Here is a 22114-nt window from a genome sequence, read left to right as displayed (position 1 = left end):
TTCTCTGCTTGAACTGATGTACCTGGTACACACCTGCTTCCATGATGAAACTACATTAGTTCTCTTTCCCTGAAACCTTTTTCACCAGAAACTTCAGCTGTTGTCATCGTGGTGACACCTTGTACCTCCAAACATCCTAATCGGATCAAAAGCGCAAGAGCATGATGTCAGGCAGGCTAATGAAATGGAGGCAGGAGAGTGTATCTAAATCCTCACCTCAAAGCTGAAATGTGCTGTGCATGACATGGCCATGGTCTTTTGCTTAACATGAAGAACCAACACAACTGTTTAAGCTACTGAGAACTGTGTGTACGTTGGACCTTGTGTGTCTTGCCATCGTCACGATCAGCTTGAAGGACACAAAAAATCCACTTTCATAAATGACATAAAACCTGAAATACAATGCAAAAAGAGACGACATATGAACGTCAGTATGGTCAGTGAAATGTGTGCAGAAATGCAGTAGGTGAACGATGGAGGAACCAAATGAAATGCAATGAAAGCATCTCTCTAAAGAGATGGCTGGGAGCTCTGTGCCGAGGTGGTCCCAGTCAGTCCAAGTGGACAGTCCCACCCAGCCCCTCCCACCAATTACCTGTACCTGCAAGAGAAGCGGAAACAACGCACAACCGAAGAGGTCAGAGGGCTGTCACACCCTGGAGTCTTAGAGGACCACAGCCGATTAGCTCTAAAGTGTGTGTGTGTGTGTGTGTGTGTTTTTTGGGGGGAGGGGGGGGTTAAATGAATTCAGCCCTTCTTCTTCTCCTAATGAGTCTCAAGCACATCTCATTTCACTCGCTGTTGCACTTAAAAAAGAAAAATACCCCCCACCCCCCTCTTCAGTTACTCCACCTCCACTTCCAGTCTTCCAGGCGACTTCAGAGGGCTCTGCCATGCAAAGCAGCCAATGATTTACTAAAAGGTCCTTTAATCATTACAGGTTTTATTTCGCCAGCCTGTCTGGAGGTCAGTAATCATCTCTCTCTCTCTCTCTCTCTCTCTCTCTCTCTTTTTTTTGATAAACACAAAAGCGGCTCTGTTTGTCGTTGAGTTGTTGACAGCCAGGGAGGAGAGTCGAGAAATTTCAGCTCGTCTGCCTGCAGGTCTGATGAGGATCAGCAGGATATTCATTAAACATCACTCAAATCTCAGCTGTTTTGTTTTCCTACAGAATATAGAGCCACAGATGTTTTTCTGTCACTGAGGAAAGGAGGATAAAAAGAAAGCGTATGAGATGCCAAAAAAAAAAAAAAAACCCTCTTACAAAAACAGCATTAAAGCTGGCAATTCAGGTCCTTGCTGAAGTCAGTCCCTCTTTGCCTCAAAGCCGCCTTGACTAAAATATCTCTGAAAAACCTCGTCAGACAGGAAACAGCATCAGCTTTGAAAGAAAGCAAATTTGTTTATGTACTTGTCCTCCTCTACTCCCTTTATCACATCCTCCTCCTCCTCCTCCTCCTCCTCTCTTCAGCTTCTCCAGATGCTGTGAATGCATGATCCTCGCTCTCACCACAAACATCTGATCTCAACTCATCAACACGTCGGAAACTCTCCCCCCTCAACCAATCCTTCCTTTCATTCAAAATAAATAAATAAATAAAAAATTGGGCTTTGGGGTGGGGATGTTGGGTGCTGGCAGAACAGATGGAGAAAAAGAAGAGGAAGTTGGTAGTTCTGCTCTGATCCGACTTTAATCAAAGTCTAGAATATTCCATTAGTGGCGTTGTGTTTCTCCATTGCTGCCAGTGTTCCTCCTCCACACTCCTCCCTTCCAAACACTGTGGTTTTTAACTCTTTCTGAACTTGTCCTCTTGTTTTTTGTTTTTTTTCCTCTTTCGCTTTATCTCCACAGTGGGTTGCATGTGTTCTGTGTGAAGATCAGGCACATCTGGTGCAGCAGAACTAGGGAGACACACATAAAGATCTGTGAGAGCTACTCAGGAGGATGAATCTAAGTTACAAATAAGAAAATAATGAGAATAATAAATGGGAGTCTTTCTCTTTCATACAACACTTAGTGCTTTATATTGAAACCACTTTCTCTGATTAATCATGCATATGCTTGTGTGGGTTTTCTCCAGGTTCTCTGGTTTCCTCCCACAGTCCAAAAACATGTATGTCAGGGTTGATTGGTGACTCTAAATTGCCCATAGGAGTGAGTGTGAGTGTGTGAGGTTGTTTGTCTCTATGTGGCCCTGTGATGGACTGGGGACCTGTCCAGGGTGGACCCCTGCCTTTCACCCAGAGAGAGCTGGGATAGGCTCCAGCAGACCCCTGGGACCCTGGTTAGGACTAAGGGGGTACAGATGATGGATGGATGGATTTTCCAGACTATAAGTCGCATTTTTTTTTTTTACTCCTCTGGGTTGTCCTATGACTTTTGTGTGTATATCTACACTCTAAATCTCTTAGATTTGTCATTTTGTTGTGTTCACTAGTGTTAGATGACACTCTTGACTCAGTTGAAGATAATATTGTACCACTGAAGAAGTAAAGATGTTTATGTTCACACTAAACTCTAACTCCTGGTGTAACACAAGTGAAAACAAAAAGCTCTACTGCAGAACTGACACAGTTTAACGTTACTTGACATGGATGAATGAATTTTGTAATGCACTTCTGCTAGTTGTCACACCTGGTCTATGTTCTCCGTAGGCTAATTTAGACTAATTATTATATTTAGTAATACGACTTATACACTCAAGCGATTTATATGTTTGTTTATTTTGTTTTATCTGTTCAACAAGGCTGTTTTTGCTATAACCGACTAATATCCCAGTGCGACTTATAGTGTGGAAAATATGATTCATGTTTTGTCCATTGATGGTTCATGAAATACTGTATTTGAAGTGTTTTCTGGTTTTCTGTGATCAGAACATTTCACAACATACTGTATGTAATTAGAATTTCCATTAACCTTCCACATATCTATATGGCATCAACATACAGTATTTGTAGCCATATTTTTCAAATGGACAACTGCATGCTAGACCATGCTCACCTGACTGATAGCAACAAGCAGTGTGTGTGTGTGTGTGTGTGTTTGTGTGTTTCCTGAAGTTGGTCAGCAGCCTGCAGGTATCTGAGCTGGCAGGCAGGCCCATGCAGGCCCAGTGCAAAGATTAGGCCTCAGACAGTACCTCTGTGTCTTCTCCCGGTCTGGATCCACATGTGTGTGGACTTGTATGGAGTAACAGTTTGAGGTTTAGGCCATTAGAGTGCGGATGTTCTTGATTTCTGTATAAGTCGGTGTATTTTGGAAAGTCCTCATGTTTTCACGGCTCCACAGGGCTGTTTAAGGGTTAAGTTGTGGTTTTAGGGTTAAGGTGTGAATTAGGTTAAGGGGTTAGGCATTTAGTTGTGTTGTTTAAGTTTGAGTTAAGGGGTTAGGAATGCATTATGTCAATGAGTGTACTCACAAAAAAATAACTGTACAAATGTGTGTGTGTGTGCGAGTGAATGGCCCAGACAGGTCTATTCTTTTAATCAAGGCTGACTGGAAACAGACGAGTGATCTTAACATCCCACTTGCTGAGGGAATTGCTGTCACTCAACCTCAGAAAGCAACGGCCAGAAGTGTGAGAAAAGAAGCAGGAGTGTAGAAGAAAACGAAAAAGGGAAGGAAAGATCAGAAGCATAAATGAAGAACGCCAGAGATTTAGGACTGTGAGATGGAATTGCAGAGAGGACAGCACAGAACAGATAATTGAGGCGTGTGTGTCAGGAGAGCGATTCAATCTGTCCTAAGAGTTAAATATAACACTGTCGTTCCGTTCGTCTGGAGGCAGAAGGTTTGTTATGACTGAGCATAAACAAATGTATCTAAATGAAAGATGTGATAATGTCATGCTTACACCGCTGATGCATTGTCAACAGTAATATGCTGAAGAATGACCTTCATGTTCTGTCCTGGATGAAAATAGGACAGAGCACAAGTTTAAAACTGGAGCTCATGGCTAAAAATATATTTTGGTTTTAATGGTTTAATGCTTAGTTTTTTTTGTGTTTTTTTTTTTTCCAGACATATCGCTATTGATGTTTGTGTCACATGGTCAGTAACAAATTACAGTACAGAAATGTGATTAATTTATTTATTAGTTGTGTTTATTTCAAATAAAAACACTGGTTTGTAGTTATGAGCTGTGTTATCAAAACATATGGCATCACAACTAGTTGTGGTAGGATTCGCACAACAGTTGTGACAACTGGTTGGACAGTGGTTTTTTTATCTGTGATGATATTGCAGCCCAGGGATTCCCACATTATAATATAGTCAAGTTGTTCCACCGCACCTGCAGTACTGTCAGTCTGCTAACACTGGAGGAAATCATTAGGCTTCATTCACTACCAACTTAAGCACAAGAAAGGACTAAATAATAATGTCAGCTCAAATGTTAGCTTGTCTTATTTTCATTCATTTTCATGGTTATCATGACTAAAGTAATTGCAGAGCTATGAGAGCAGAGCAGTGTCACAACAACAGGGTCTCATAGGGCTGAACCTGTCAAATTAGTAGTGATATCACCCTGAAGTCTGTAATTACTATAACTTGATGGGTATTTTTTTATTATTCATACTGATAGACTTGATGGCCCAAGCAACGAAAACAAGACCCAAGTTGTAATAAACTGGGATTATCCTTGAAGTAAATCCCATCTTCCTTTCCTCTCTCTGCTTCTTCTCCTTCATTAGACGGTGCCGTTTGAGTGATGACTTGATCCGCTGAAGCTGCTGTCACAAACTGACACAGAGGCCACATTAAGATTGATGTCCTCATATTCTGAAATGCCTTGGGCCAAATTAAGTCTTATTGAGTTACATCCTGATTTTCCATTTTATGAGGGTCTAAAACAGGAAAGCAGTTGCATCATCCTGAGCAGATATTAAACAACAGATAATAGCTACGGACTGAAAAACCTGCGAAGACAAATGCTGTTGTTTGAGCCTTTATTGTCAGTCAAGGTGGGGAGCTTGTGCTACAACCTTATTGCTGTTGATGATCCATAAAACTGATGTTAAAACGCTGGAGCGCAATTACTCTGCAACCAGGGGGAATACATAAGTGCATCTTCAGTCCACCAGGGTCTGAAGGCTGCAGCGCATTTAGCACCGCAGACTGACAGACCAAATATTTGTGCTGTCTGCTTAAATGGGAGGTTTATTAGGGCAGCAGAGTGGGCTGCTGTCATTTCCACTTGCAGACAACTGAAAAGCTTTTTGTCAGATTGAACTTCTCTCCCTGAGTCGACGTGGGCCACGGTGCCGTGGAACGCACTCGCTGCAGAAGCTCAAGTGATGCTCTTGTTTCAGAGCTACAACAACCAAAATCCTAAAAACCAATGTATATTTTTCATATGTTTAGTTTGTGCTACATGCATTTTTTTTTCCCCACACAATTCCTACTCTACACCCAGAAAACGCACACTCGGCCAGTTTTGTAATGTGACGTCCCTGGTACGCAGATAATGGATTTTGAGCAGCATAGCAACAAAACCAGTTAGAGATGGCCTATAATTAGCCTTAGTGAAGCTGTACCTCTCCATCCTACACACACACACACACACACACACACACACACACACACAGAGTGGAAAATCGAAAAAGTATGTTTAGTGGGAGTTTTGCTTTGCAGCAAATTCCCTGAGCAGTTATTTCTGATTCCTACAGGAGGGAGATTCAAGTCCGTTATTAAATAAGGTACAGGGTTGCAGCTCTTATCACCTCAGTGTCAAACACTAGATAAAACATATTGCAAAACTCTAGTTTGCACCTTAGCAAGAGCTGAAGGGCTGGGAATCTAGTGTCAATCAGTAACTACACACTATGTAATGAGTAGCTGAAAATCTGTATTGTTTTTATGTTTCTCTACATTGTAGGCAAGAGGGTTGTGATGAAATCTCATCTACTGTACTAACATTGTAAAACTGTCAGACAGCCAGAAAATTCCAGCAGCTATTTTTTGTTTAGTCTGAATAAAACAGCTTCTGAAATGGTGTTATTTGGATTCTACAATAAAAACACAGGGGAAACAAAGAAAATAAAGAAACGTCTTTTGCCCGTTTCATGATCAAGGAGAAAAACAGCAAATAGGGAGCAGTGCGCATTCCCTGCTTGTTTTCAGTCACAGCTTTCTGAAGAAGTTGCAGGGTGAGCTGATGTTACAGCCCTAGAGCCGAATTCATAATTAAGACTTGAGTAAATGATTGACCCGTTCGAGTTACTCTTGCTCACTTCGTCAGACCTCAGTGTAGCTGTACGAGACCCTGACATCTTTCTGGTTTAGTCAAATGATCAATCAGCTGGATAATGTTCTGACTCTGCAGACGTCCCTAATTTCCTCCATCACAATGGATCTCTAGCACTGCCCTTTCTTTGCCTTGTCTGCTGTCTCCTTCTTCAAACAGACAATTGGTTTGTATTGATTTCCTGAGCATCATTCCCAAATGACGCATCCTCTCGCTCTGGGAGTCTGGATCTGTGAGGAAAGGCTTTCTTCAGGTGATGCTCAAGGTGGAAGGCCCTGTCTGGGCCTTGAGGCTCAGAATAGTTGCTCATGATAGTAGGTGTGAAAAATTTATAGTGTATCTTTTTTTTTTTTTTTTAAAGAGGAATAACATCTTTAGTGGGGCCAAGGCTGGCAAGAGGTGTGCGGTGGCGTCCCTGAGGAACATTTGGCCTTCCTCGACTGTTTTGTAAGCATTTGACAGGTGAAATAGTGTGGGAACTGCAGGGAGTGTTTTTTTAACATGCTTTTTGTTGCGCTTGTCGGGGATGTGGAGGTGCCTGGTGAATGCTCAATAGCTCTGTAGGAGCCACTGGTGAATGGTGGAGTGCTGGGGGGAAAATGGCTTCCCGCAAAAGCTGTGCACATTGTTGCTGAGGCTCCTTCTCCTTCTATCCTTCCTCCCAACGGTTCCAACAGAGGGATGCTGAAACAATATTTTTGTTATTGATCGATCAGGTTGGCATTTGCCTTGCTTGTTGGAGAGTTGCAGTATGAAGGGATGAGCCACATGTTCCACCGAAGCCCGGCTTGCTCTTCAGATATATACGTGTTGTAATGCTACGGGACATGACTGTCTTGCAGACCACAGTCACTTTCATTGTTTTATCACTGTTGTCATGTGTAGTGGAAATCGCACATGGCGTCAAGTCTGTTGTAATTTCGTCCATGACAAATGAGCCATTAATCCCACCCGTCTCGGACACAGGCCCGAGCTCTTTGAGGCAGTAAAGGTCCAGCAGGGCTTTTTCAAACATGGAAAGATGTGTTGAGGTGAGAAATGGTGATGGAGGGTGGAGTCGCTCGCATTTTGACGACTGGGGCGAAGGGAGGGTCAAAACAGGGTCCTGAGAACTAGGTAAAATATGGGGACCATCATGCTCCACTTTGATTTAGAATGTTACCAAAAAGAAAAACAAGGAGGGTTGAGGCAGAGAGAGATGAATGGGACGCCAAGCGAAGATTTTGAGGTAAGAGAGAAGTGACAAGCAAAGAGGAATGGCTGAGAGCACACAGTTTACACTATGTTGAAGGAAATGGCTGCGGACGGACAATGTTGAATGGATAACGGAATGTGGGTTTTGCGGGAATAACTTGTGGTGGCCTTTAGAGCTGGAGAAAGTAAGGCAGAGAGAGGGATTGTTCAGAGCCAGCGCCTGGCGAGGGCCATTGTTCAGCCTTCCCTTTTGAGCTGAAGGAGACAGGAGAGTTTCACACGCCACTCGCAGGCATCCTGCTGGGCAGCCCCGGAAGGGGGCTATTGCTGCTGGTAAAGAAGGCCTGGCCATAGGGATAAATTACTCTGAATGGAGGGGTCTGTGTTTGCTGTTTTCTCCACTTTTTCTAAAAGGAGCTAGAGAGGGAAAGAATTCAACCCCAACCACAGGTTGTCCGCTTCACTTCTGGAAAAGCTCTCCCTTCCAAGTCACCAATTTAACATCTCTCCACCCCCACTGCCCTTCAAACTCTCCACACCCACCTCCTCTGGAATGCTCCGGGTTTTCTCCTCCTGGGGGGGGGGACCAAGGTGTCTTATGAGCTTTCATAACATCAAGATGTGCATGTATTCTTATTGGAAATGGAGATACACAAAGAAAGAATCCAAAATGTTGATATCTTTCAGAGAAGGTGATTCACAAAAAACACTAGTAGAAAAACTATTTGTCTATTTGTGTTACTGTTACTTTGCAGTATTTGTTATGTAACATTACTGCATCAGCCACAACTTTAAAGTGGTTTGAGTTTCACCTGATTTCCCTCAACTAGCACTGTGACAGTGACGCCCAGTAATGTTTTTGCAGGAATTACATGCTGGTGAAGACTGAGTCTTTCTCTTTTTGTCAGCTGATTAGCAGGCATCTAATTCAGAACAAATATAGAAACACTGGAGCTGTTTTTACACTTTGAACAGAGAAGCAAAATACTTTTTCTTCCCATCTGTTGCATCCTTGTTGTGTACAACAGTAGCCATCCATCACTATTACTCAGTGGCTGCTAGAGGATTAGTGTGATTTATGACAAAAACTAAATGAATGGATGATAACAATACATTTGTACAGAGGTGTGTGTTTGTGTGTGTGTGTGTGTGTCCTCACAGTCAGAAGTTCTTGTTAATGGCTGAATGTTGGACTGATGTAGAAAACAGAGGTCAATATAGTGAAACTAGCAAACCCTCACTCGGAGAGCTGAAATTTACAAGCCCGGTTTTTGCCCCAAATCCCAAATGTTAACATCGTAGAGCGTCTGGTGCCAACATGGAGGAGGTTAAAGCCATGGAGCCGAGCCCTTCATGCTGTGTCAGTTTATAACTGGATATTACACAGCTGGACCTCAGTGACTGCTCTCCTCATCCAGTCAAGACCCATAAAGTGAATTACAGCTCACCCGCATGGAATAATCTCCTCTTATTACACTTATCCCTTCACTGCAAGTTCACAATCACAGACATGAACCAAACAGAGCTGCTAATACTGATCTGGCATCTCGTTCTGTCAGGAACTTTGTACTTGGTTCAATTGAACTGTTCTGGTTTCGGTGTCATATGAAGCTAAGAAGAAAGTTTCACTTGCTCAAGTTGTGATTAACTAATAATTACAATTTTTCAGTTGATCATTCTTGCCAATGTTATTCAGCTCAAATAAATGGGGGTGCAGTGAAACCGGCTCCGCAGAAACAACCCTATTCAAGACAGTGTTCATTTTCTTTGGGAGGTTTGCTGTATTTTCTTCTATGGCTGCCATGGCCTGAGTTTGATTTGTATGTCAGATGGATTTCAGTCTGTCAGCGTACAGCCTTAGAGCAGGTGATTGATAAATCCCAGGGAGAGGTACTGCTCTCTGAGGAGGGCAGGGGTTTACACACAGACATCAACTGGACTGTACCTGGTCCAGACACTACATACTACACACACACACACACAGTAAACTTAACCTCTCTAGAGTTCAGTTATTCGCTGATTTTATCCTAATTGGACTGTGTTTAAGCACAGCAAAATGAAGTTTTGTTGGTTCAACTACTTTATTTGGAGCTCAGTGAGGTACACTGCTTCGACAACCCAGAAACATGGTTTTGATTTGCCTCTGCAGAACATTAGATTGGTAGTGATTTGCAAACAATAGCGTGCAGTGGAGAGTTGTAGTGAAGTGTGAAGCATGAATACTTTCATGACTGTCCCTCTGACGTCCAGAGTTTGCAGCTAATCTTCAAATTATGTTTCAGTTTTAATTCACAAATTCATGATGTTTTGTTTTCCCTCCTCCAGTTGTATGAATTACACAGACGAGTGTTTAGTACGTGTGATTCTAATTTTGTAAATGTAGAGCTGGCATCATTTACGTACGGTGCGTATGTCCGTGCACATTTTCTGTAGTGTTTTAGCAGCTTGATGCATAAAGATTTTCAACAATAAAATATCAGAAAAATAGTGAAAACCTCCAAGCTGTTGCCTTCAAAACTGCTTGTTTTGTCAGATCACTGATTTCAAACACAAAGATATTTAGTTTACCAAGACCAAAAAACAATAAAGGTAGAAAATGCAAGATGGAACAGTATTTTTTTTTTTTCTTTAGATAAACATACCAGCTCTTGACTAAATGGAAAAACTCTCCTTGTTTGATCAGGTGTGGGCAGAGCAGGAGAGACTGGAATTTGGAAAAATCCTTTTTAAATAATTTATGTTAACTACACCAACTGATGCGACACAATCCAATTAATAAAAGGCCACGATCCCAACTGGAAAATCAACTATTCCCAGGAAAGAGCACTGTGCTTTGGGCTCAGATGAATCCCTGACCCATGTTTCCCCAAGAGAGGCCCCTGTTGTAGTAGTTGGAGGATTTCGGGGGTTAAAGTGAGGATAGTGGGGAGGTGTGAGTGTGTATGTGAGTGGGGGTCAGCTTGCCAAAGAAACAATCTGTAGATTAGAGTGAGCTTGGACATCAAGTGCTCACTCAGCACATTACCCACCTAGTCTAGTGTTCACAGCCAGGGGCAGAGCTCAGAGCGCTGCTGTGTTTACACTGCCATGACTGACATCCAAACACACACACAATCACAATCTAATCCTATACATATATATACACACACACACACACCGTATTTTCCTATAAGTCACATTTTTACTCCTCTGTCCTGTGACTTATACAGTGAAGTGACTTATGTGTGTACATTTACATTTTGTTGAGTAGTCCCCAGTGTTACATGGCCCTCTTGACTCAATTGAAGATAATACTGTTCTGCCTAAAAGTAAAAATGTTCATCCTAGTGTAAGTGAGTGTAGTGTAGTGTAAGTGAAAACCTTTTCTTTATTGAACTTGTGATCCACCATGACATTTTCAACTCAGTGTCATGGTTTTTCTGCTTCTGCTTCAGCAGCCACTGAAAGAATAAGCCAGACTTTTATCCTCATTATTTGGCTTGCACTCGCTCTGCTGTCCATCCCGTATGCAGCCTCCATCCTGCACAATGGCTTCATCATCTGTATTAACATCTTAGTGTCAGAGTTTGTCCCTTCAGCGTGTCTGTGTGTCTGTGTGTCTGTGTGTCTGTGTGTCTGTGTGTCTGTGTGTCTGTGTGTCATCTTTGCGGAAAAGTAGTCATCCAGTTTCCCATTAGGTCATTAAATCCTTAAAACCTGTGGCCAAAACAGAAATCAGAGCAAATATAATTGTGATGGATCAATTACATGATTTCTTTTTGGTATAGAGTCCTTCCATCATTCACATACTATATACAGTGCACACACACACACACACACACACACGTTCACACAGACACTAAAACCACATAAATACAGTGTGCAGAGGCCATAATCATCACAGGGGCCTGACAGTAGTGGAAAATGGAACGTAATACAACTCGCTTGCCCCTCTCCCTCGTTAACCCCTTCATTGCCCTGTGACCAGACAGACCATACAGCGACATACGGCCAAGCAAACACTCCCTTCATCTGCAACAGAGGTTTTAAATTGTTTCTACTTTTGTGCTTGATGCACTTTTCCTAGTGTAAGCCACTTTACATGTCGGCGACAAGCTCACAAAGCTAAAACAGGTTGAGTTCAATTCTGAAAGATTAAGTGATTAGGCTTTGGCTTTAAAATAGATTTAGGATTGTTGTTATTGATTTCTAACTCCATTATTTAATGGAAATAAAATGAACTTTTAGCTCTGTCTAATCCAATTCATAAAATGCCATTAAAACAGGTGTTTTGTTTTGTGGTAGGAACAATATGGCGTTCTCATACTTGGCCTAAAAGCTAACGTGGAAGACAAATAATATGAAAATACACTGAAATGCTAAAGAGCTGTATTTCCACCTCCACCCAGCCCAAATGTCCACCCAGCAGCCATTCACCCCTTGCCAAGTCAGTGTTATCTTTGTATTTACCTCTGACAGGCTACTGGCCGACCACAGATGAGGAAACCGTGTGTGTGTGTGTGTGTGTGTGTGTGTGTGTGTGTGTGTGTGTGTGTGTGTGTGTGTGTGTGTGTGTGTGTGTGTGTGTGTGTGTGTGTGTGTGTGTGTGTGTGTGTGTGTGTGTGTGACACAGCTTCAACAGCAAAACTCGCCTTGTGTTTGATCTCGGAGGCCTTTATTTTTAACCATCAGCAGTAGCAGTATGATAATATATCACAAGGCATGTAATTATGTTGTTTTCGCTCATTTCAAGGGAATAAAGCAGAGTTTCCTCCCACATGGGGTCACAGTTAATAGGCAATGATTCGGCTGAACGTGTGTGTGTTTGTATTTATGCCTATTGTTCCTTCACTGCCTGTGATGAGCTCGGTCCATGATGAAGCTCTTGGTCAGGTTTGGGACAGTGTTTTAACATGGTCAGGTGTTACAGGCGAGCCAACATGTGGACACGTAAACACACACACACACGCTCAAACACACTTCCTTCTGCAACATGACGTCATTAGAAGGTGACTGACTGTTGTGGTGTGATAAGACTGGTGTTTTAATGAAAGTCTGAGATGAACAGGTGTGAAAAGAACCCCCCCCCCCAGTGACCGCTGCTGCACAGCTCAGACACTCCTGTGTGTGAATGAGAAACCCAGAAGGATGAGCTTGTGATGACAGACCTGTCCAGGGACGTGCTTAGCAACGCTTTGAAGATTTGGCATCAACTCTTAACGTGTTTGTCTGCAACTTGTTTTCCTTGTTGTTCCTGTGAACTGGATATTTTAAGTATTTTAGGAATTTCCGACCGGTTGAAAAGTGGTATATGTGTACGTCAGCTCATGCATGCTGTTCCTCCACGCTCGTCTTTTTTCCCAGCAGGGCTCAACATGTGCTACTGTGGTTACAGCTCACCGCATCAGGGCGGACTGACCTAGAGTGGGCAAATTAGTAGGTGGAGATGAGCCGACGAAGAGGGGGAACAGGCCAGGAGGATGAGCTGTTTGGCAGCTTGAAGCCAAGTCAGTGTAACGCAGTGCCATCATAACCACAGGGAATTCAGTGAATGTGCTTTTTGAGTGTTGGAGCAGCTTTAGAGCTTCCATATGTTGTAATGGAGAGAAGTATGGATATAAAAAGGCGCACAGGACTGGGAATTGAAGCGTATAATTAAAGAACCCACTAGTCATTATCTTTATATAACAATGAGTACGCAAAATGAAAGGCAACAGGCCCGTTAAGAATCACCTCCAGGTCTTTGAGGAATTGAGCTCATTGTTTTGGTTGTATAGATTCTTACTGTGTGGTTCGATGTCAGTGTGCTCATCATCATTTGTAGCAGCAACAGGCAGCTACTGTCTCCTGGATGTTTTTCCGTGTTGTGTGTGTCTCTAGTTGTTTTTGTACGTTCACCACATTGGGGTCAAATACATGGTTGCTGGGAAAAGTGCTATAGCTGAGCTGACCTGAGGTGAGTTGTTTTCTGTTGAGCCACTCTACAGTTTCTTTGCAGAACCAAACATTAGACAGCGGGTTACTGCTCTGTAGAAATACCGGAGACACAACCCGAGATTGTTTTGTGTCTTTTAGTAGGCGTGTTTTTCACACCCCGTAACACACTAAGTCCTTTTCCTCACAGAAGTCTGGTGGAAATAAAGTTTGAGAACAAAACACACAGCAGGTATTAGAGTAACTTCAGCTTTTTAACTTTTTACAGTGAATAGTTAGAATAATCGGCATCTGTATAATCTTTAGAGGCTGGAGCCATTAGCTGTGTGATCACGCCTCGTCTTTCTTGCTCTCACTCGTTCGTCTCACATTGAGCTGGAAACCCAATTTGGATGTGATAGACTGGATAGAGGATGGAAATGACACAACCTGCTGTGTGAGGTTGCACTGGAATTAGGCAGGTTTGTTGTTTTTTCAGGGAAATAACACAGATAAGCCCAAGACCGCTTCTTATGGATATATAAAAACATTTTTAACATTCATTTCTTCCTGATATCATTATACTTTACTTATAATTATCTGAAATGACTGAACTACGATGCCCTATCATTTTTGCAGGTAGTAATAGCATTAGTATAAATGACAGAAAAGTGCTATGACAAATTTTGAACATATGCTTTTTTTCTTTTTGCCTCAATTTTCTTGCCCCTTTCGAAATAAATTGTAAAAAAGTGGAAAATGTTTTTGAACATGTTTACTGAATGTTAAATGCCTTGAACTTAAAAACTTAACATCATCCTTTTGTCTTTAACAGAATATTTCACCACTCTGCGTTATTTTATCATCAAGAAAGACCAAACGTACATGTGACCAGTCAGGTATCTTGTTCTGCCACCGGTCTCACACCACGAGAGGTAATGAAGGATCATTTGCCTGACGGCGAGGTGGGATGCCAGTTTTGTCCATTCTCACCGTGCACGGCTGCGCGACAACGTGCGGCGCTGCTGAATGCAGCTGGTGTGGGACTGTTCAGCGTGAACAGTTGCTGACATGCTGAGATGCAGCTGTCTCTCTGAAGTGACGCTTTTACAGCTCCAACACCAGCAGGGATAAAGTGGCAAGAAGACAAGAGGGCAGACAAAAGACCTGACTCATTTCCTCCTTGCTCCCCTTCTTGCCCTTCGCATTATCAGATGATTCATTTTTTTTCCCTCCAATTTCCCGCTTATCACTTTTTATGGCAGTACCCACACGCCGAAAGAAAGACGCAGCTCCGACCCTCCAGGTAGTCTCTGGGGAGGTCCGTGCCTAATTAACTGGCAGCCTTTTGACATCACTGAAAGCGTGTGGCCACCCGCTCTCCGGGATGGGTTACGACTGTGTGTTTTGGCCCCACTGCTGTTTCCTCAACTCCTCACGCTCGTCATTTTGCTATTTGACAACAGCAAATTGTGAAATGGTTAAACAGAGTATGAAAGCCACCTGGTTAGATCTAAAACTGGCAGCTTCCAGCTCGGTTAGGTTGGTGAACACTGGCTTTTGGAGGGTAGCTGCAGCTGTAGGTGGGTCAGGTTTAGGTTTGTTGTCAGGGTGGCTCCGTGGCCTCGTCTGTGTTTACCTTTCGGGGGACCACCTGTCTCGTTCCACACTAGGCCTGTTTAGACAGTTTCATGTTGTAGCAACCAGCAGTGGAGGATCTTTGGTGGTCTTTGTTTTCTTTTTCTCTGCTGGAGGTTTCCTTTCTGACTCACAGCTTATACACAGACCCAAGGCAGCAGCAGGTAAAGTCAGATTGTCTGTTGGCCTGAAGAGCAGGTTCAGCACGTCAGCCTGCATCACCTGTTACTTGAAAGGAATATGAGCCTTCCTCCTTTCTCAGTGGGAATCAACTGAGCTGATCAACAGCCTTGTTCGTGGATTAGGTGTGGTGGCATTTACTCATTTTGTTGGCAAAAAATCTAGAGCTCAAGTTTCCACCTTATAAAATGAGTAGAGATAGAGAAAGGTTGTGCTTCTTTAGAGAAAATACCACGTAGTGAATACCTCTTATATTATATTATATTATATTATATTATATAATATATATATATATATATATATATATATATATAAACGATGTTTCAGGTTGTTAGAAGAAATATAGCTCAAGATGAATTAATAGCTCAAGAAATTCTACTGTACCTGCTGCTTTAACAGACTGTATATTACATATTGTTGCTGAACTTGTACTTAGAGCTCAAAGAGATCCATTATCTGTACACAACACTCCGGCATGTGATCTGCTATCTGTGTGATGCATCAAGGGCTTGTCATGCTGCCACTCTTGAAAGCGCTGGGCTGCCATGGCTGACTGCTACTGCATGCTGTGTGTGTGTGTGTGTGTGTGCGTGTGTGCGCGTGCGTGTGTGCGTGCGTGTGCGCGCGTGTGTGTGTGTGTGTACGCGCATGTGTGTGTGCATGTTTGTCTTTGTCTGCAGCTTTACATAACAATCTAGTAAGTGGTGATGATTCTCTACGTCTTCAGCAGGTTCATGAACTCAGCGTCAGGGAGATAGCAGTCTGTCTACAAGTTCTGATACACTTTGGTTATTGTTTCTTCTAATAATGTGTGTGTGTGTGTGTGTGTGTGTTACGTTTGATTAGAAATCATTTTAATAGACTAAACATCAGCTTACTGACACCAGAATACACTGACACTGGATACAGCTAGACGTAGTGCACCAGTATCTCTACCTCTTGACTAATCTCTTGTTGATATCTTGCCATATGCAGTATGTTATCAGTTGCCCCAATCTGTTCTCCCTCCTGGCACATACTGGTGCATGTGCAGTGCTGTGTGCATGATGAGTTCCCACTAAACACTAAGTTTTCTCTGCTCGGGCTGGAGCCAACGGCCACTTCTTTTTAAAGTACGTTTGACAAATGCACGGCCTGTGATGTGGCTTCATGTTGACACTACTTCTGCTCCAGCTCACAGACTCTTAATTTAGCTCAGCACAAACCCACACATACACATCTGAATAAAGCAAACATAGTATTCTCAAAGTGTAAGCTATCTGCACTGTACAATCAAGGCCTCTGTATCTGTTTGTATGGGATTGTTCTGTCTCCACGGGGCATGTCCCCGTGCCAAAGGACCGCAGGAACTACAGACAGGGCAAGAAAGTTAGAAAGAAAACTGTAAAGACAGGAAGACATGGATAACACTATCCCTGTTTTCCTTCCGCTAGCACAGAGTTCTGGAAATGAGGGGAGAGGAAAAAGTAGGGAAGAGGAGAAAACAAGGGAGGCAGCTGAAGTGGAAGTGTGAAGGGGAGAGGGTGGAAAGAGAAGAATGAAGAGATGGAGGGAGAGAGAAATGAAAAGAAAGAGGCCATTAATTTAGTACTGTGGGAGGGATCTGAAGGTTACTGAGCTCTCTCTGCCAGGCCCTCCTGGGTTGACTGATGCCTTTGTGAGGAGGCCAGGAACCACACACACACCACACACACACATACGCGTGTTCCAAGAAACTCTGGGTTTGTTGCGGCAGGCCAGTTTGAGCAAAATGGACACACAAAAACACACAGATGGTCATTAATAGGCTTCAAAGTGAGAGCAAAATGGGAAACCTTTATTTCAGTCCTCTCCTGAAGGTGATTTGCTATGATGTGTCTGACAGTGTGGTGACTACGGTGTTTTTCTCTGCTGTGGAAGGAAATCAGAGCAAAGTATGGATAATTTGTGTGTGTGTGTGTCTGTAATTTAGTGTACAGTACAGTACATATACAGTATACACACAGCCAGATTAAAGTGTACCTATCGATGTGCTGGGGTCAATATTTTATTCGTGTGATAATGTTGTGCTGCAGTATAGAGATGACGTGATGCGATTTGTAATGTCCTGTTTGTTTAAAGTTTGTGCTGTTTACAAACCAGTGTTGGAAACCACTGACAAAAACTTCTACTGAAAATACCTGATCAATTCACACCATGGAAATGAAAAAAAAAATAAAATTTGTTGTTTTTCTTGTTTTAAAGCTTTTGAGTGACACCTGAATTGTTTTCTGTCAGACAGGTGGTAAATATCCTTCCTGTCTGACTCGTTTGCATTAGTTGTGGTTTCTAAACTCACATGCCTCCTTGCACATGTAATACTTCAGTCAGTAAAGGGAGAATGATGGGAAGATGAACAAATCGTGTTTGCCTGGTAGAACTACCACTGTTTGCTCATACGAATGTCAGTAATGTAAACATGTTGAATCAGGCCCAACTCTCTTTCTCTGTGTGTGCAGGAGTTCAGGGAAACGCTGAGTGTTCGTGTGGGAGGAATCACTTCACGTGTGCGGTCAGTGCGTTTGGGGAGTGCACCTGCATCCCGGCCCAGTGGCAGTGTGACGGAGACAACGACTGTGGGGACCACAGCGATGAGGACGGATGCAGTGAGTTCAGCATCCTCTTATTTTCTCCGTGTGACCCGTTTCCTCTCTTTACTCCTCTCTCTCTCTGTGACCGATCGATCATGAACAAAACAGATGGGAAGGTCAGAGACACTTCAGATTTTGTTTATCTACTTTCTCAGAACATCTCCATTTTTCTTGCAAGTGTCTACATTGAATTCATCCAACTGTAGCTGAAGACGTGGAGGAGGCATGGAACAGAACCAAAGTACTGAATTATACAACCCTGTTTGATTCGCTTTCTTTATCCATGTGTTACTGTGAGTCTACTTGGCCTGTGTGATCCAGTTGAATATAATGCTGGTTGTAGAGAGAGGGGTCTAAACCTCTAAGACCGGTTTTGGTTCCTGATGAACATTTGTCTGCAGATAAATCAACAAAAAGTAAATAAAGATCAGTGACGCAAAATAAAGTATCATCAGACATAATTTGAAGTACTGAACTGTTTTTAATTCTCGGTGCTACAGACGCATTTAGGCCTTAGATATTTATTGTTGTATTTAACTTGTATCTACAATACATAAAGAAAATCACGGTCCCCCTTGAGCAGGAAATTAAACTACCACCATGGAACCAAGACTCTGGTTTGGTTGGCAGCTCCCTGGTGCAAATTTGTTTAACTGCATGACTTCTGAATTTTGCTAGAAAGGTACGAGTGTGCTCAGGCAGAGTTTTCCTGTGTAAATAGTCCAGAATAGTAAGGAAAAAAAAATAATTGGGCCCATATGGATCCCATCATCACCCAGTGAAACAGTGAATGGGTCACTGGCCCAGGCGGTGTAGTATTTCTGCTGCAGAAACAGAATGAGGTGCTCTGCGTGGTGTATGCCCCGTGCAGAAAAATGCTTGAGTGACTTTTGGCACCAGACTGCATTTGGCTGGAGGGAAGTTTTGGCAGCAGAGCCATACAAGAGTATTTTCCTGCAGAGCATGTCAGCTTGTCAAGTGGAGGAGATCTTCACAGCTCCTCTTTTACACTTCTGTGTATCGACGTGAAATGTCAGTATGATGGTCTTTGCTTTTTTTTTTTTTTTTTTTTTTTGCTTCTTTTTCCTGTGCGCCCATCGTGCAGAGGAGCAGATGCCACACTTTTGTTTGACGTTTCCTAAGCCTCTTTGACAGGTGTGTGTGGTTGCGTGTGTGTGGTTGTGTGTTGATATTCCTTTTTCATCAGTCTTCCACTGTCACATTAAGCTAGTTAGAGGTTGGGAGAAAGGATGCTAAGTGTTATTGATCCCTGGTCAGTTGAATGTTCAGTGAGCCTGATCGCTACATATCGATCTGTGGTACGTCAGATATTTAAGGAGACGTGTGGAAGCAGCTGACAGATATCACAGCATCCTGCTGGACTTTCCTGATCCATTAGTACTGTCTGATTGATCCTCTGTAATCGTAGAGCTCTCATTACAGAGATTGAGCAATATACAGCGATTGAATTCTACAGATATGACCTTTATTTCCACATAAATAGACATACACAAAGTTTGTGTGTCATATTTTTCCTATGATTTTCAGTTTAATAGTTGATGTGTAGACGGGGTGTTTACATAACTTGTATTTGAGTTTCAAATGTGAAGATGTGATGAAATTATGGGTACCATATTATTTTTTGCTCCTCTGGTTTGTCCTGTGCATTTTTGTGTGTATATTTACAGTCATGGACTGGGGACCTGTCCAGGGTGGACCCCTGCCCTTCACCCAGAGAGAGCTGGGATAGGCTCCAGCAGATCCCTGTGGGGGTACAGATGATGGATGGATGGATAGTCACTAGCGTTAGAGGACAGTCTTGACTCACCTGAAGAGAATACTGTACCACTGAAAAAGTAAAAGTGTGTATGTTGACTCTAAACTCTAACTCCTAGTGTGACACCAGTGAACATGCCACCAAAACAAAGAGCTATACTGCAGACTGCAAAGTGCAGCTAATAAAGTCTGCAGCTGAAACACAGTTTGGACTGAGTGTTGACATTCAGACAACCTGAGAGAGGAGGAGGAGACGCTGCTTCACCTCTGCTTGTATATATAATCTTTTTTTTTTAACTGATTTTTACTGTTGCTGTATGAAATGGCAGATACTTTTATCTCCCCAGGTCTCTGAAAATGAAACAATCAATCAGGGAAACTCATCATCTTTTGCAGCCTGTGACAAATGGTTGAAAATAGTTGATTTGTTTAAGGGAACACAAGCAGAAATTGGATGGGAACAGCGGTTACAGGCTAAATTCCTAATTTAATTAAATATTGATACTTAATTAAATTTCCTTAGATAAAGAACTATGGTATTATGATGTGTGTTTGCTTTTTGAAATGAAATGAACCTCTGCATGCAGGCTATGAAAGCCCTACAATGCCAGTAACGCTCAGCTGGTGTGTGTTTGTGTGTCACTGAGCAGAGTTGAGGGCCCATGTGACTCGGCTTCTATTACACTGATTGAATTAAGTTCGTCGGGTCGTAAAACCAAGGAGTGAAATTTTATGGCTTTAAATGACATTTTATAAACACAGTGAAGAGCTGAATTTATGGAGGCACGCTTTAGAGAGAGAGTGATTTCAGCGGTTCAGCAGGAAGGGCCAACAGTCTGTGTGACTGAGAACACAATCAACAACGAACACACAGATAAACACAGAACAATTCCTCCCTCTGAAAAGAAATATATCAGTTTAGTTTGTGGCATCCAGGCTTCGTTTGAACTTTAACATATTTATCATTTGTAGCGCACCAATTTAACAATTTTCAGAGAAGGCACAGTTGTCCTGAGCCACAATGGGAGGTATGTGTGTGTTTACGAGTGTGAGTGTGAGTGTGAGTGTGAGTGTGAGTGTGAGTGTGAGTGTGAGTGTGAGTGTGAGTGTGAGTGTGAGTGTGAGTGTGAGTGTGAGTGTGAGTGTGAGTGTGAGTGTGAGTGTGAGTGTGAGTGTGTGTGTGAGTGTGTGTGTGTGTGTGTGTGTGTGTGTGTGTGAGAGAGAGAAAGAAACTCAGGAGAATATTAGCACAGGCAAAAGCGTCGACTGTGGCTATGGAGCTATTCCTTGAGAACTGCTTCTCTAATTATGATGTGGGAATTGTGGAAGTCGTGCAGTACAGATGTGGTTGTTTTCTCTGTGCCTGTGCTTGATACAGTTTCATAGCTGCACACAAACCAAACAGGGAGTGGGTGAGGGACTGAGAACAGCTTGAATGAATTCACTGTGTACTGGCATGTGTGTTGAGTACAGTATGTCTATACATAAGTAAAAGGCTGATGTGAGGTTTTTTTTTTTGCCATGCCAGTGAGGACATTTTGGGAATGTGAAGACGTTTCTCAAACCTGTTCGAAGGGCTCGTTAAGGGTTAAGACTTAGTTTTAGGGTCAAGGTTAAAATGAAGTTTAGTTTTGGGGGAAGGAAACTGACTTTACAGCCTCGACTTCTCCACTTTACCCCACATGTAATATCTGTCTGTTTATGATGGACCACTCTGGGTGGATGGGGGGTAGGTTTTGTTGAATCCGCGGTTAAATCCTCCATATAAAGTTAAAGTAAAAAGTTTACGAGACTTTTCCCTTTGATTACAGTTTGTTTATTGGCCATATTTTAAGGATATTTTTAAGGAGGTTTTAGTTTCCTGGATGCATTATTCCAGTTAACCTTAGTTAACCCTTAGTTCCCATTCATTTTCATTAGATATTATAATCAGTTGGTAGACTTCTTATGTTGTGCATCCCTTCACCACAGTGAACATCAGATCCGCTTTATTTTTGCCATTGTCCATTATGTTGGGATTTTTGGGAATAAATAGTGTCAAAATAATGAATGGGCATAGAAAAGGTCGCTCCAAACTAAAACTCATACTGTCAAAGCATTTACCTTCTGCATATGTGGTCGTAGGTCATGGCTGTACAAACTAATCAAAGTAGTCCAGTTGGCCTTCTCCACAGTCACGTACCCTGCACTTCCTGGGAGATTTCGAGACCTTCAGTTTGCAGGCTTTGAGGTGTGTTTTAGGACGTCCTGTATGAGTCAGGGAATCATCCTGGAGGTTGATCATTGCACCATTAATTTTCCAGTCGTGTGCCATAATTTAGATTAATTTAGAATTCATTAAAAGTAAATGCTACACAGATGATCTTTGTGAGCCACGATGCAGAAAAAGCACAAAAATTAGTGCTCGGCACAAAGGGAGAAAAAAAAGAATTGGGCATTTTTAATTACATTACGTTACATTGAGGTGCCAATGACACAGTGAACGCCGTTTTAGTTTTCACGCTTAGTTGAAGAGCAGGAGGAGCATAATACGGGGTCACACAATTCAAGGGCAGGATACTAATTAACTCTAATGAAATT

The 22114-nt window shown here is 42.5% G+C and overlaps 1 protein-coding gene across 4 annotated transcripts in view; it reads left to right on the top strand.

The window, feature by feature from the left end:
• lrp4 (low density lipoprotein receptor-related protein 4) overlaps positions 1–22114 on the top strand; it is a 95610-nt gene that overhangs the window by 24298 nt on the left and 49198 nt on the right. For all 4 annotated transcript variants that reach the window (XM_026320223.1, XM_026320222.1, XM_026320224.1 and 1 more), the window contains exon 2: positions 17627–17773. In XM_026320223.1, the coding sequence (XP_026176008.1) occupies positions 17627–17773 (147 nt within the window). The remainder of the gene's footprint in view (positions 1–17626; positions 17774–22114) is intronic.

Source organism: Mastacembelus armatus, chromosome 3 (genome assembly GCF_900324485.2).
Source record: "Mastacembelus armatus chromosome 3, fMasArm1.2, whole genome shotgun sequence".
NCBI classification, from domain to species: domain Eukaryota; kingdom Metazoa; phylum Chordata; class Actinopteri; order Synbranchiformes; family Mastacembelidae; genus Mastacembelus; species Mastacembelus armatus.
Note: the sequence above shows the minus strand (reverse complement) of the source record. Positions and strands in the feature narration are given on the sequence as shown.